Below are 16,221 nucleotides of genomic sequence, written 5' to 3' on the forward strand. Positions count from 1 at the left end.
GTAGGGATAGAACAAGGTAACCCTTTCCCTGTGGACAGCGGAGTGTGTGTCACGATCACAGGTTAGCACGTAACACACACCGCATAGTGTGACAGAAGATGATAGAAAATATATACTGTATATTTAATACTGTATTATACGACTTTTACATAAGATATGAAGCATTTGGAAAACGACCGTTGTTGGTACTTCCAAGGGAAGTAAGATCGATTGGCATTACCATGTGGTGGTTGATACGTAATAAAAGTATGAGCCACTTCATAGATCGTTTATGCGCATGAGCAGAAAAGGGTCATTTTGCACCAACAGGCATGATCAGTCTTTAATTCATTGAGAATCAGATAGGCGTCTGCATGTGATGTGATGATTATTCATGTAATTCATAAAAAAAATTCTTGCCAGCACATCCACCTGTCGGCGACAAACTGTTCATTAGAGCCTAGTATTTGGCAATATTAATGGAAAAAATCTATGAATGCATTTAATCCACAAACAATGAAATTGATGCTTCCCCAAGTGTCGATGACGGACCGTTATGGTTACCATGGTCTTGTACGCATGCGCTAGCATGAATTTCCTAAGTTTTTACGTCGGGCACGCGTATTATGTCGCTTTGGATACGAGTGAAGTACCTAACTAACCCAGAAAACAGAAAGGTCATTTGCACCAATGTGCACATGAGCTAACTTTTAACTGGCTTATTGCCGAGGGGGCGTGTTAGTCAATCCTCCTTGATTTATTAAGTCCATTGCACGGAACTGACGTGTTTTGGTGACAATATTCACTAATGAGCCCAAGGTGAACGCCGTAAAATGCCGTCTTCCCCCGAATTTTATCGTACTTCCACTAGTTCTCTTTCTTTCATACATCATTCTTTAGCTCCCCTCTAACTTTTCTCTCTCTCTCTCCCTCTCTCATATTCTGTATATGAGAAATAGAGGGAGAGAGAGAGAGAGAGAAGAGGAGGAAGAATGAATGAAAGAAAGAAAACTAGTGCAAGTACGACAAAAGTCGGTGGAACCAAAAGTCAGTGGAACCGACATTTTAGGGGGTTACACCTTGCAGGGTCTCATCAGGGAGGTATGTGAAAGCTCCGTGGTGTCATTTCTGGATATGCATATTGTATACAACCCCTTTATGTCACTTTCTCTTGGCCTTTATCAATATTTCTCTTTCTTTCTTGCAATGTTAGCATGTACAATCTGTCTGTTTCTCTGTTAGACAAATCGATTTGTGGGTGTTCGTCGTTTTCCGTGACAAGGGATAATTTATCACATTGAACTACAGGCAAATGACAGGCAGGCACAATGTGCACCTGTTCAGACCAATCAGGCTACGAAAGACACAAAATCTTGAAGAAAAAAAATATGGAAAATTATTGTTTTTTTTTCAAAAATCCTGTTTGTTTTCATATCTATATAGGGAATTAAATGTCTTAATTTTGTTTGAGTAATCTTTATTCCTTAAGAACAAATCACCGTCTTACAAGGTTCTTTGATACTAAAAGGCTTGGCTTTTTACCGAGGAAAGAAATAAAGTTCTGCTAATGGCCTGTGAACTCTAATAAACGAGCTGTACATCTCAAGTAATTGTTGAACTATAGTCTATAGGATGGCTTCCAAAAAGCCTTATGTTGGCTTAGCAGCTTACAGAGTCAACCAGTGACACATTACATCCTCATATCCATTACATGACAAGCCCATGTGCAATGCGTGTGAATAAATATCAATTTGGCTGAGTATAACGAGTAGCCATTTGTCATGCGCTAGACAGCAAATTGTGTTCATTTAAAGAATCAGCTAGCCATCTTGCTCGTTTCTTCTTCCCTGATAACGACAGTGCGCCTCCCTCGGCGATACGTCAACAGACCAACCGCATTCGTTACAGTGGCACATGCAATTAATCCAGCGATTTGTCCTGCGTACAATGCACTTGATAAATCGGCGCGCACACACGTAACGATGATTTAGCGGAGTAGTCGTGTTTTCTAGCGGCGTCACGGCGAGACACATACACGATCTGTCACATCGTCTGCTAGTGACATGTACATTGTTTTCGCTTGTACACAAAATGCTCGCTGCCGGAAGAGTCCTTTCACTTTACATTTCATACGATTTATTCTTGTCTGAAGAATACAGCGCTATAATTGTTTTAGTTGTACTGGAATACTTTCTGGAAAGCTTTCAGAGAAATGCTATAGGCCTATATACTGATATATATACACAAATATAAACATTTAGCGTGTGTGTGTGTGTGTGTGTGTGTGTGTCTGTGTGTGTGTGTGTTTTGTTTCATCTTCGTCTCCAGAATGATACATTGTAAATGCTTGTTGGGGCTGTCCGTTCTATTCCCACTCCCCTCCCATTATTTCCCCCTCTGAGATTCGCGACTAAGTGCATTTTGAAAATTCAATTTTGTTCCCTGTACATTGCGTGTTCTCGTTTTAACGCTGACTGACACAAGCACGACTCTTTGATAAATGAAAGCAAAAGCCTCATTTGTCACTCTATGTCTATATAGCATTCCGCTGCAATATCCAGAGAGCTTCCAACGCCAAAATCTAATTTGCGTTTGTCGGCCATAAATTTCAAGGTCTCACCACTTCGTGGAAATGATTACAAGTTGGATACATGATGATGTGCAGACTTGCACTCTAGAAACTGATCATAATCAATTATACAAGAGTGAGAAAGAAAGAAAGTAAGAAAGAAGCAATTGATAGATGGATAGCTCGCTAGCTAAATGGATAGATAGATGGAGGGGGGAGGAACAAATTCAGCCACACTTAAAGAAAAAATCTCCTACATTGAACATTGTTTAATATTAATCCTGGACTGCATACATAGAAAATAAATAATCCCACGAGCTGTTTCCCACTTTAGAATTTTTTCTTTGTATATTCATCATCTAAACATTCCTACTTCACCAACAAAACAATACAATGTTTTGTTATTATTATTATTATTGTTATTATTATTATTATTACTATTATTATTATCATTATTATTATTATCATTATTATTATTATTATTATTATTGCCATCATCATCGTTATCATTATTTCATTGCACTTTTTAATTCATATAGGGTGGATTGAAGTATGAAAGGTATGATCAGGCATAAACTTTACGACAAAATCAACAACAAAACAAAAACACACAGACAGACACACGAAAACGACCAGGAAAAGCCGCGCCAGCGTGCCTAGCAACCAATTCTAACAAGTACCTGTGAATTTCGCAGTATTCAGACTTTTCAACATTGAATGTTGAATAGGCTCAAGCTGGAAGAGACAGACTAGCCCATCTTCCTAAAGTGTCTCAAAATTAATTCCGCGAAGTATGCAAGGCTCTTCCCTATATTTTAATCATTACCAACTGAATTGCCAATTAAGTTGGCTACCAGGGTTGTTTTCACGTTTGTGTGTTCCTTTTGCAATCCTGAAAATTAGATTCCTTTCACAAACTGCTGGGTATATTGTAGAATGATAAAACTGGAAACTTCTGTATAGGGGTAGGGCGGGGAGTCACAATACTTTAAATTTCCAGTGAATTTATTTGAACCACGACACAATTCTAACCGTTTTTCTTGGTACAAATGGGGGCTTCTTCTCGCATGACATGGGTTCAGTTTTCAGTTCAATTAAAAAAAAAACTTTCGTGACGTTTGCAAAAGGAATCTAGAACCCTAAAAGCTTTGATTTCTTTCATCTTACAAGTCTGTACGACCGTGGGTTGTTGGTGTTTTTTTTTTTGGGGGGGGGAGGGGCATGCATTAAACATTTGCTTCGTTTTGTTTTTATGACGTGAGTCAAGGTCATGCGATTCTGTCGTGTATCTCGGGATTACCACTAGACTCATACCAGGTGGAATTCAAAACTAAAAAATCAAAACCACTGAAGCATTTCAAGGGATTCGATGTTCTTCGTCTTGTTCTGCCAGAAAATCCGGACCAAGTTGTCTTTTTTCATGTGATGTTTAGTATCTAGTTGATAGAACTTCGAAATTCATAATACAAGGATTTCAAGTAATCTTCTGTAAAACATTCACGTGCAGGCGATATTTCGTGACAGTATGTTTGAATGATGCATATAACTTACTCCTTTTTTCTCCATGTCATCGTAGAAACCCTAATGTGCAGTCTTGTCTAAACTCCAAAGACGTGGAACAGTGATGAATAATAGACATATCCCTTGTGCTTCCGAGGATAATTAACTTTGTTGATGCTAGTAGCACAGAGCGTCTTCACATGTGTTGTAAGAACGTGCTACCATATATCAACCGCCCGTTGACTATGACATTAGAACGGCGCACTGAACAATGCTGAATGTTGCATTTTGGGTTGTTTCGTTAATCCGAAAAAGAACTATTGTTTGCTTGTACGAAAATAAGAAAAGTGCGTACTAACGAACCTTCTTTCGTTTTCGGATAGATGAACATTCGGAAAAGCAAACCTCATTTCATTTTCGGATTAACGTTCCTTCGGAATAACGACCTTTATTTCATTTTAGGATTTACGAAGCTTCGGCATAACAAACCTTATTTCAATTTCGGATTAACGAACCTTTGGAAAAACGAATCTTCGGAATAATGTCGCTGTAACCGCATTTGTGAATATACCACGTTACTTGTCACTTAGTCAAACATCTAGCTTATTTCTGCATTAAGTTCATTTTTGTTTAGCATTGTTTCACGGACCTATCATTAGGAACACATTACCCTTTTGTTATCAAGGAGGGTAGTCTTTAAATACCTTCGTCGTATAGATACCGTATTACTCAGTATTGAAAGTGTTATTAAATGCTCACTTATGTGTGTGATGGTGAGTGTGTGTATCCTTTTCATTTTAACATTTATATTACTTTACTTGTTAATAGTACCATTCTTAGAGATGCACTACCTTCGTGACCTTGTTATTGATACGCTACGCTTTCAAATAGCAGGTGTGTTTCATACCAATCCATGTTGTATGTATTTGACTATGTGTCCGCACGAAGTTCTATTATGTGGTTAATACGAACAATAATATTCACCGTTTCATTAAAAAGTGTGAAAGTGCACAATCTCGCAACTTTTAGACATGTGCCGCGTTTGTTTGTACTAATTCACTCCATTTCGTACAGTAGATGTAAACACGGAGTGGTATTGCGCTTTAAATTGAACTCTGCCGGCACCAAATACCCGGGAGAAAAAAAAAATAGAAGTGAAAAATGGCATTTCTATTGACTCGACTCATGCATATCAGAAACCGGAGAATCTCATCAAAGTATCAAGCTCCCCCGGTCGCAGGGGAATATATTACCATGGGTCCAAAGTCATGCTCATAACGGGCATTCATGGGGAACGAACTGGCGTGAAGAATTTTGGATGTGCCCCAGTAGACGCTGTTATCACCAGGCGCATCCCGATGGTCCCATACATGACTTTCGATGCGTGGCTCCATAATTCCCTTCAAAGGAGTCATCACATCCCTGTGTTTATTGGGCGTGAGCATGTAATTTGTCTTTCCCCCGGGAGGGCTGTGTTTACGCGCAACATTTATGTCAAAACAATGTCATACCCCACTGGCAACAGACGTGATTAACTTCTCTGGTATCTACACTGATCATTGTAATTATGGCGACGTTCCTTGAGCGCCGGATATTTTGCGTCCATTGCGATACACAGTGGATTTACTCTCAGGGTCGGGGATGGTATTTATCCCCGTGTCTCTTGACCGAAGTTTCTCAGTTTCACACGTTTTTATTCTAATCCCAACACATCACTATTTGATCATTTAAGAACATATTTTGATTCACTTCTATTTTATTCCTTCAAAGGTAGCATTTTTTGTCCCAGCAAAGGATAGGCCTTTATACTGGAAATCACTCCCCTCCCCCTCCCCCATCCCGTTGCGCATGACCCGGTGTCTGTCTTAACCAATGAGTGAGGATCTATGGCTTCCCATTATGCGTTCTAATACTAAGCAAGGGGTCATGTTACCTATACGTTTACCCAAAGATAAATTGAAAACAACGATGCGTGTAACTGTGCTCTGGCAGTCGGATGGAAGCGCTGTGGTATAGTACACAAGGGTCTCGTAAAACATGAGGTTCTAAGTTCAAATCCCCTACTCGGTGCTCGGTCTTTAGACGATAATGGACAAGGATGAAATGATTAAAGACAACGAAAAAAATACTGCTAGAGTTCCTCTGCCCAGGTTTAAAGACGCGTAGCCCTACTCGGCCATCTTATTATGGAATAAGGCCGTTTGAAAGAGCAGTGCACTGTACTATACCACTATGTGAGAGGCTACTTACTATAGTAAATATGACATCTTAGCTCTCCCTCTTCTTATATCACTTTTTTTTTGTATATCTACTTTTTTATCACTTGTATCATTATTACCGTTACCATTAGTATTCTCTGCTTGAAAGAACACAGTGTCTCACAGTGTGAAACTTGCCACAGTGTGAAACACAGTGTAAAGCACAGTGTGAAATCTCTTCACGCTATTAAATTCGAGCGTTTTAACAATGTGAACATACCTGAATCATCAAATCACAGTGTGAAACAGAACATTACTATGTGAACACTCTGTGAAAAATCACACCACAGTGTGAAATCATTTTCACACCGTTGAATTCGAGCGTTTTCACACAGTCGACTTTATGAACACACTGTGAACACACTGTGGGACACTGTGATCTTTCCAGTAGGGTTATCATCACTATGAATATGATGGACATTGCAAGCAGCTCCTATGCTTTATGATTAATTTGGCAGCGATGATGGAAATTATTCCCAATCCATTCTTACGAGTTGAACTGCATGCATTTTCATTATTACTTTTCTACCTTCTGAGGGTCCCCTCCCTCTTGTGAATGTTTCGACATTCCAATGGCAGTTGCATCTGTCCAAAGAGTCCATTCAACTCAGTTGTCCTTTAACAAACAGTTGTCCGCCGTCCAAAATGTTTTGATTCTCGTTCGCATCCTGAACAGCTTGTGACGAAAAAGAGAGAGAAAAAAGAAGAGTTATATAGATGATATCTGCGAAATCATTCGAAATTATAAAATGATGAAGAACATCGGTATACATAAGCGACTGTATTTTCATATGCCTATATGAGATGTATGCGTCGTTAAGCAAAACCTTGAAACACAGCTGCCAGAGCGCCGCTTTGCTCTTTGCGCCCTCTAACATCTTTAGTTGAAAGCGCATGAGCAGAAAAAGGTCGTTTTGTTGTCCCATAGAGGTGGAAAGAGCGGTCGCCTTCTTGTTTGTACAATTGGACATCGCGGTGTTTAAATTCACTGAGATAAACGTCAGTGATATGTAATGACTATTCATGTTATCCTTAAAAATGGTGCTTGATAGCACATCCACCTGACAGCAAGCCTGGTCTTTGGCAATATAATATAGAAAAGGTTGTTAATGCATTCAATACAAAACAATGAAATGGATGCCTGCTGAAGTGCCAATTGACAAACCATTCTGATAACTTAGTCTATGCACAAGTTCATGATTGTTTCGTCAGGCAAGCTCATGCAATATCCGGCTTTAAAAAAAGAAGAAAACAACGAGTGGCGTGCCTAACCAACTGAGAAAAAGAAAGACCATTAATCTACCTATATGCACATGAGCTAACTGTGAACTGGCTTAAGACTGCTAACAAATTATTGCTGATGAATGTGCGTGTGTCTGTCTGAGCGTGCATGTGTGTGGGTACATGTCCATCGTCCATAGTGATGTAATATCGTTATGATTTATGCAATTGTTTATCCAGTGTGATGCTCATTTTCACATATGTAATAGTATTTGCTTCAGTCCAACGAGAAAGTATACCTGTGGGAAATAGCGATCAACATTCTATGTCTGAAAGATGACGACTTCACTGAGGGGTTGGTAGACTGCATGGAAATGTTCACAATGACTTCTGACTGCGACTATTTACCCGTTCTCTGCAGGATTATAAGATCCACGAAGATTTTTTTTTTAACAGTACCTTGCTAGCAGGCTCCTGAAATCAAAGCGGTTTAGGGCCTATAGCACGGCTTTCCAAACGTACATTGTAGTTAAACGCGTGAAAAATGCGATTAGATATGTTGTCATGATAATGGCGTTAAAAGGTTCATTGGCATTTCATCACAATAACGATTTTTACAGTTGTCTTGTTTTTATTAATTTTCCAGAGTACATTCTACAGAGTAAGTGCTTTTCTTCCGGAGCTTCTTCCCCCTCCCCCATCATTACACAGAGTTCACTGGCAGGATCCCATCTTTAACGTCATAAAAACACCTCATTCCAGGATGGGATCAGAACTCGTGTCCTCTTGGGCAGGATCCCAGAGTCTTAACTGCTACACCAAAGTGCGCATACATTATTCACTAGCTTGATTACGCGTCGTGAGGGAGATCAGTCTATGTATCTTGCAATTTTATTGTCGAAGTAATTTTCTATTTTTGTCTGAAGCCCAGAGCCACATGACTTTGGATCGGTTGCACGTCACAATTTCGACACTCACGAGTCATACAGCCCACGAGTCATACAGCCCACGAGTCATAGAGCCCACGAGTCATACAATCCATGAGTTATACAGCCAATGAGCCCCACACTGGGCAAATGATGTCCAACTCGTGGGTCGTATGACTCGTGGGTGTTGGTCTCGTGGGATGACCCCCTTTAGTTGATATTCGTGATGATAGTTTACTTAATCCCTATTCTTCCCTCGTCTGTAGTTTCCATTTGGAAATGATTTTACCAAGCCAGGCAGATAAGAAGCTATTGCTTGTTAGGCATGAATACCCATTTCAGGAGTTTGATTTAACAAACTCGATATTATCATTGTTATTTTGGCCGGACATTCTGCCCAGTCTTGTGTTAATAGCAGGGCGCCACTGAAACAGTGATACCGAACTGATTTCTAATTTGCGTATATATGACTGTGACAGATTGCTGCTATTCCGTGAAAGTGAAACGTTCTCACTATGTAGATGATTTTTTTTTCACTTTTGTCCGATTTCAAAGAAACTCTAACTGCTCAGCTGATCATCAGACATTACCATGTTTCTTAGGGTCAGCTTCCCTTTAAAGAGCGATGTCCTCATAATCGCCGAAAGACAGGTGCCGAGAGAGTAATTAGGACGCCATTGATTGGGCGCCTCCTACGGACAAGACGGAGAGAATGCGACGTACGCGAGCCATCCCAATACGAGTAACGCCAAATTGCATTCCGTGACGCAGCTGCCGCCAGTGGAAAGGGCTATGACAGCTAGGTAGGCCATCGCAGATGTCAGGGAGATGAATATCGTGTTCATTTGTGGGTTTTTTTTTCACTTCTTTCCTTTCTAGGAAAGATGAAGTTATGTCCGTTCTTTGTAACCTGTACCAGCCAGCTCACATTCTTATAAAGTTTTCTTCATTGAAAATTTGTTTCAATGTCATATTCTCCTGTGACGATTACGTGCTGCAAATCTAGCAATGTCTAGACCCTTTAAAAAGTTATTATCTTTTTTTAATCGTCAAGAGACTCCAAGCCGAGCAGAGTATTCTGCAAAACAGCAAATTTATAGCTTTTTAACAGATCATCAGATTCAAGAGCTGAAAGTTACTTTGTTCGCTGTTGTTTTTTCCTCACATAGACGTCTGTGAAACGTTTCTCCTTTGATTCGTTTCACTTGCTGTGGAACGCAGTCATTATCCTTTCAGCTATGTGATTGCGGTACATGAGGTAGGGTTTGAGGCGCGCGGGGCCATAGTTATTCCTGAACTAGCCATATAAATGAGTTCTTGGCAATCAAACGCTAAGACAGTAGTGGTATGTATAATCTTGTCATTTTAAGAGGGGAATGATATAGGGGAATGACAGTTACATTAGGAAAGAAAAGGTATGTTGTGCATCAACTGTGTGGTTTTGGTTACACAAACGTGATCCGCCCCTTAGCGCCGTCTTGATCCGGCCGCTCAGGTAATTTCGCGCTCATACATTTTAATGCCTTCAATGATACGGGACGTTTGTCTGGCTATCGCACCAGGCTTTCGAAATACATCTATCAAAGACAGATCGAAAAAAAAAAATCGCCGTAATCCGAACAAATTCTCTCTGATTTAAGTATGGAGTAAATTCTGAGAATTTAGCTCTTTCCCATACTCATTTTATACGAATCATCGCGGGTTCAAAGACAGCCGTTTAAAATCCCGATGATCTTCGCCAGTATGAATGGGCTGTGATGATTACGGCTCATGTTGTGATGGTGGGAACATGAGGAGAATGGCAACGAGTGATATGTTTATATGCCTGGAACATACATGTCAATGGTCGCTCCCGTGACGTTACCTTGGCAACGCGCTCATCTTTGCTGCACTCTTACTCAGTACTTGAAAAGTGTTCCTCCTCAGGGGAGTTCTCGGCCTCCTTCTTCACTTCCGGTTGTGCGATTGATCTATACCCAAGACTTTTTGTTTGTTTGTTTTAAAGGATGTTTTAAAGGGGAGATCGATCTACTCAAGGCTTAAAGGGGAGATCGATCTACCAAGGCTTAAAGGGAAAATCCACCCCATACTGATGTTTTTAGTTGTAGAAATAGTAACATGAAATGCAGCGAACGGCGAGAGTTTTATTAAGACTCAAATCTGGAAAAACAACAACAACAAGCAGACAGAACGTTTCATCATTGCGTTGCATGCATTTTATGTCAATAAATCTACCTGTTGATAAATCAGGGATGATTTGCAAACTTTGATTGTCAGATACATGTATATATTACATCCCTCGAATCAAGATCATGCAGGTGTTAACATATAGCGTTGGTGATACATCAACTCTCTTGCTCTTGGAGATTACTGATGAGATCATAATTATGCATTTGATGCTTTTGATATTATGCAAAATTTGTAGGATGAAAACGAAAGTAATTATCATTTATTGTATTCTGCCTCATAATTTGCTGCCATTGCTGTGGACAGTAATATTCTAATTTGGTCATCACTTTTGTTTGTTTGTTTGTTTGTTTTTTCTTCAGGAAGAGGACTGAATGCTATACTACCTACCTTAGAAGGCACGTTACTACACGATGCGTTTGAGATGAAGCGACCAAACCTGCCTTTAACGTGGGAATCCGTGAGTATACCCCTTAATTGAAATCGGGGACCACTAAATTACGTCAAAAGATTTTTACCGTCTCTCTTACACTGCCCGGGTTTCTTTGATCTTATTAATGGCTCTTTAGCAACTTGCGACGACGTGAAATGACTATCATTACTGAGCATTAGCGTAATCAACCTCATCGAACGATGAAAAAAGGGAACAACATTATTCATTTGTACTCATGATGCTAAAGCAATATTTTTTTTTCTAAATGTCATCATAATTTTTTTAAAGCAAACAAACAGTGAAGTATCTGACTTACAGCGTAGACTAAGAAGAAAATAGGGAAAAATATACCCAAGGGACACAAAGAAGTTGTCGTTATAGACAGGTGGGCGCTATGTCGTGTATGTAGACACGTTTATAGGATGGTATACGACAGGTGGCCGCCCAGGCTGGTTTGACTTTCAGATTGACAAAATCCCTTTTTCGTTCAAGGACACGCCAGAGTCGTTGTTGTTTTTTTATTTTTACACCGTATTATCAGATCTTAAATGTGATATAAAATGAGTGATGTACATAATATCCCCCTCCCCTTTACACACACGTACACACACGCTTTGACACACACATACACACACAGAGAGATAGGTAGCCGGAGAGAGAGAGGAAGAAAGAAAAATACTGTAATGTATTTTTCTCTTTTTTTAATGTCTATGTTCTTATCTCTCACTCCATCTCTCCCTCTATCTCTCCCCTTGTCTCTCTCTCCACGTCTCGTATCTCATAACTTCTGTTACTTCTAGGTTCAGTCGAAGTTTTCCTCTCTTCTCTTCCCCTCTTCCCGATCTTCTCCATTTCTCCTTCCACATCTTCGTAACAAAAAGCAGGAAAATGAAGTGTTGGATAATGGACATAGTGGGGTGGGTTATCGCATTATGATAATTACTTTCCTGGCTACAGCAGGCCAATGACCGAAAAATCATCAAGAAGGAATTTGCTCCTGATGAAATGATGATAAAAGTGCATATTTAATCAATATATTAAATGAGGAACGCGTTAGGCTATAAACGTGTACTGTAATATTTAAAATACCTAATGTCTGGTTACTAAAGGAAGGTTATAGATGGAGAGCGGACGATGGGGGAGAAGACGTGTACTGTTTAGGCACCACAATTGGCATCATCAGGGATTTGTGCTATAACGCAAAATGAACATAAGAATATACTTCTTCTTTTTTTGTGAAGGGATCGAGAGAGAAGAAGAGGGGGAGAGGGAACCATAGAAATTGTTGGCGTATTAAGGTCATTAGAAAAATATTGACAACTTCAATGTGAGTGAGGAGATATTAGTCCTACATGAAAATTGTTTGAGGGATAAATCGAGTATTTCCACGTGTTGTTTTGGGGGCAAATTCATCATATTGCAGTACTATGGACTTTCACAGATTATGTTGTTTGTTCTTTGATTGAGATGACACATCCGTAGCCCGTTAAAGCCTTTAAAGATAACAGGTATAAGAGGGTTACAGCTCGTTATTCCGAAGGTTCGTTATTCCGAAGGCTCTTCAGTCCGAAGATTCGTTATTCCGAAAGTTCGTTATTCTGAATTTCATTTTCGGATTAACAAATCTTCGGAATAACAAACCTTCGGAATAACGCCACAAATGTTCGGCTTAACGAACCTCTAGGTATAGGGAATTTGTGTGTTTCGGATTAACGAACCCTCGGAATAACGAACCTTCGGAATAGCGAACCTTCGGAATAACGAACAGCACTCAATCAGAGAACAGGGCCAACCTTTGGAGAACAACCTTTCTCAGCTGTTGCACCACGCCTGTGCATTCTGATTCAAATTCATGATCATATTTGGTTACTGAGGATCTGTGGATTCTTGTATATAAAATCTCGTCTGATGTCAGTCCTTCTCCGAAGGCATTCATCACGTACAGCTCAACACAATTCCTGTTCTTTCTTCTCTTTTCTTTTTTTTATATTCGAAAAGCACATTGGATTTTCATTTTTCATCTAGAGATGGATGGCGCGGTATAAAATCTTTCATGTCATCCGTATCGTTATTGTGATCTGGTTTGGCAAAATTGGAATTTGATTCAATCCGAATTCTTGCTGTCGTCTCCTTTGCCATTTAATACCACGCCAGCCTTCCTCACACGAACTCAAATATTATTGCGTTCGTGGTAGTCACGGTACGGTGGCTGGAGACTAAACGAAAGATGCCTCAATTTCTCCGAAAACGGGAAACACAAATAATACCAAGTCATAGGCATATCGTAAACATATCACCCCTTCAATCTCTCCATAACATCTCCCCACTTTTCAGCCCCACCCATCCCGAATCTTTTTGGCATCATTTGTATTGCTTTATTTGTGTCATCACCTTCACCCTTATACCACCATCACACTCGCTCTAAATCGGGCGAGAACGGGGTAACATCTTCGTGTTGGTGATGATCATCCGAGGTGAACTCACGAACCCCGGGCATAAAGACATCACCCGTCTAGAGGTGAAATCCATTGTCTTATATGAAGCCCAATAACTGCTCTCCGCCATCCGCCCGAAAATACGTCTTGTTGTGCACGTAAACCCCCTATCCATCACCCCTCCCCCGTACCATGTACTTGTCATAAATCGCAAATTAACGACCGTAAATCCCGTTTACACCCTCGCGGCATTTCCGAAAACCATAATGTCATCTCACGGGCCTGGTTGCCAAATTAAGAATCGATGTTTGCATTAAACTTGACAGGACTTATCGAGGGGAATGACACGCGGATACAATGCTTTTTTTTCTCTCTCTCTCAAAGGATAATTTTGGGGGACTACTAGTAATCCAACCTTTGTTCACCCAGCTAAAGTTAAATTTAGAAAAGGACAATATCATAATCTTGGAAACTTTTAAACTACATGAATCTCCTTTATCAGATCGCTAATATTGACAGAGAACCTGTGATTAATGAAGCGGTCAAATTTGCACATTAACCCAACAATTTCAGGGAGAATTTGGCTGTAGATTTTACCAATTCGTCATCATCAAATGGACATCTCTGCATATCTTTATATCATAATAAAAAGATTATATTATTCGGAATGAGCTGAATTCATGAAATATACCCAATGTCAGAAAGAAATTGGCAAACATTTTTGCCAATTTCAAAGAGAAAAGGGGACATTAAACTTTGAGAATGTGTTGTAAATTGTGTAAATCATAATTATTGTGAACAACAAACGAATAGCAATAGTCATGATTTCCCCATCGTAAAGGGTCAAACTGCACTAGAAGGGTGCAATCAATATTTGTCGGATCTTTCTCGATCCCCCTTCCTCTTGTTGTTTTCAGTGGAGGTTATTGTTGCACTTTCTGTTCAATTGCCTTATGCAGGATAATTTCACGATTCGTAAGGACGATACCTTTGAATGAACATTGAACAATCATAATCATGATTTCGGATAAGACGGGATGAGGAATTGTTCAGATATTGTGTATAATACCATATCAGCAGGCAATTCGTCTAATCTAAAAGACTTATAAAGGGCCGAAAGTCTGTTGTCAAACTTTGAACCATGTTAGTGAAAGAATATGAATTAATGAAGTGTGGAAATGTAGGCCTACTTGTTAGACCTGAATATCTTATTTCGAAAGTAGAGACATGATAAGAGGAACAGTGATTCTGTGCTCGTGGTTTATGCTGAAAAATCTTTATTTTAAGAGTCGGGGAGCCAGGGGGCTGATGTTTTAGAAATTTGCTATATGCAGAACGCTGTAAACGTATATCAAGCACGCGATGTGTAAAAAGACAAATCAAGTCAATACGGGCCAAATTTTCGAAAATGTTTTCCTTATGAAATAAACGGCACGGAATCTCGATCCTCATACGCCACCTAAACTCATTATCGAAGACGCTCAATAAAAGAACCATAGTCATCACATTTATTTTGCTCAACTTTATACCCCTATGAAGAAAAATAACAGCCAAGAATAAAAACCAACATCAAAAAGCCGAGCATGGCTACAGCTAGGGTAGTATTGATGAGTCAAGGCTGCATTAACTCCACATTAATTCATTTCATAATACACGAACGAGAGTTATAACAAAATAAAGGAGTACGTGCGGCTAGCGCATTGACAGTTCGTGCCGACAATACCCTTATTACCAGGTGAAATGTCTGTATTCCTTAAAATGATTTTTTTTTTCTAACAGATACTTAGCGGCGTTCGTCTTTTTATGGGGAGGGGAGGGGGTTGTCAAGTTTTTGAATGATAGCATTCTATCAGTATTTTACCCAACTTCTCCCTTAAACATTGAGATAATATTCTAAGGAATATATTTTGCAAACGACTTGTATTCTGAAAGCGGACCTGCCACCCATGAGTATCAGAACAAAAGAGGGAGAGAGAGAGAGAGAGGAGAGAGAGGAGGAGAGAGAGAGAGATGGAGAGAAAGGAGAAATATAGTTATAATTCTTGTACTCTTTCTTTTCTCTTCTTCCCTCTTCTTTTCCTTTTTTCCCCCTTTCTTTTCCCTTTCTTTTTTTTCTTCATGATGATCACCAGAATCATCATCATCATCTTCTTGTTCTTCTTCTCCACATTCATTGTCTTCTTTTTTTTCCTGTTTCTCTTTCTTCTCTTCTTTTTCCTCGTAGCCCCCCCCCCTCCCCCCTCCCCCCCCCCCCCCCCCCACGCAGATTGCCCTTCAAGAGGAAAGAATAGTTTTTCCACTTTTATTAATATCAGTAAGTTGTTTTTTTTTTCATATTGACCCAAGTACCTCGTGGGTATGCACCATGCATTTATAAAACAAAGTTGAATTTCATTAGTAACATGAATCTAATGGAACGGATGTATGGAATACTAAATGTAATTGAAGGGAGAAACAAGTAAAGTTATCGAGTTACGTATAAAGTAAGTATTGGGGCGCGTAGGCGCGTTTGTGTGTGTGTGGTGTCTGAGTACCACTATGACGACAAATTACGTCATTCGATGACCGAAAAGTTGAAAAGAGAAAATTGCAAGGATTGTATTCAACAAGATTTGAGAGGACACAGTCATTCACGTATGAAGAAAGAAGAGGGATAACCCTATTTTTAGTCTCTCATATACTAAGGCGCAACATCAACGAATATGAATAGTTT

The 16,221-nt window shown here is 39.6% G+C and overlaps 1 protein-coding gene across 2 annotated transcripts in view; it reads left to right on the forward strand.

The window, feature by feature from the left end:
* The window catches only part of LOC139734643 (soluble guanylate cyclase gcy-31-like), a 212,028-nt gene that overhangs the window by 161,186 nt on the left and 34,621 nt on the right, over window positions 1–16,221 (forward strand). For both annotated transcript variants that reach the window (XM_071645429.1, XM_071645430.1), the window contains one exon: window positions 11,003–11,100. In XM_071645429.1, coding sequence (XP_071501530.1) covers window positions 11,003–11,100 — 98 coding nt within the window. The remainder of the gene's footprint in view (window positions 1–11,002; window positions 11,101–16,221) is intronic.

This window comes from Diadema antillarum, unplaced genomic scaffold (genome assembly GCF_040938485.1).
Source record: "Diadema antillarum isolate AM-2024a unplaced genomic scaffold, OU_Dant_1.0 seq00000536_RagTag, whole genome shotgun sequence".
In the NCBI taxonomy this organism is placed as follows: domain Eukaryota; kingdom Metazoa; phylum Echinodermata; class Echinoidea; order Diadematoida; family Diadematidae; genus Diadema; species Diadema antillarum.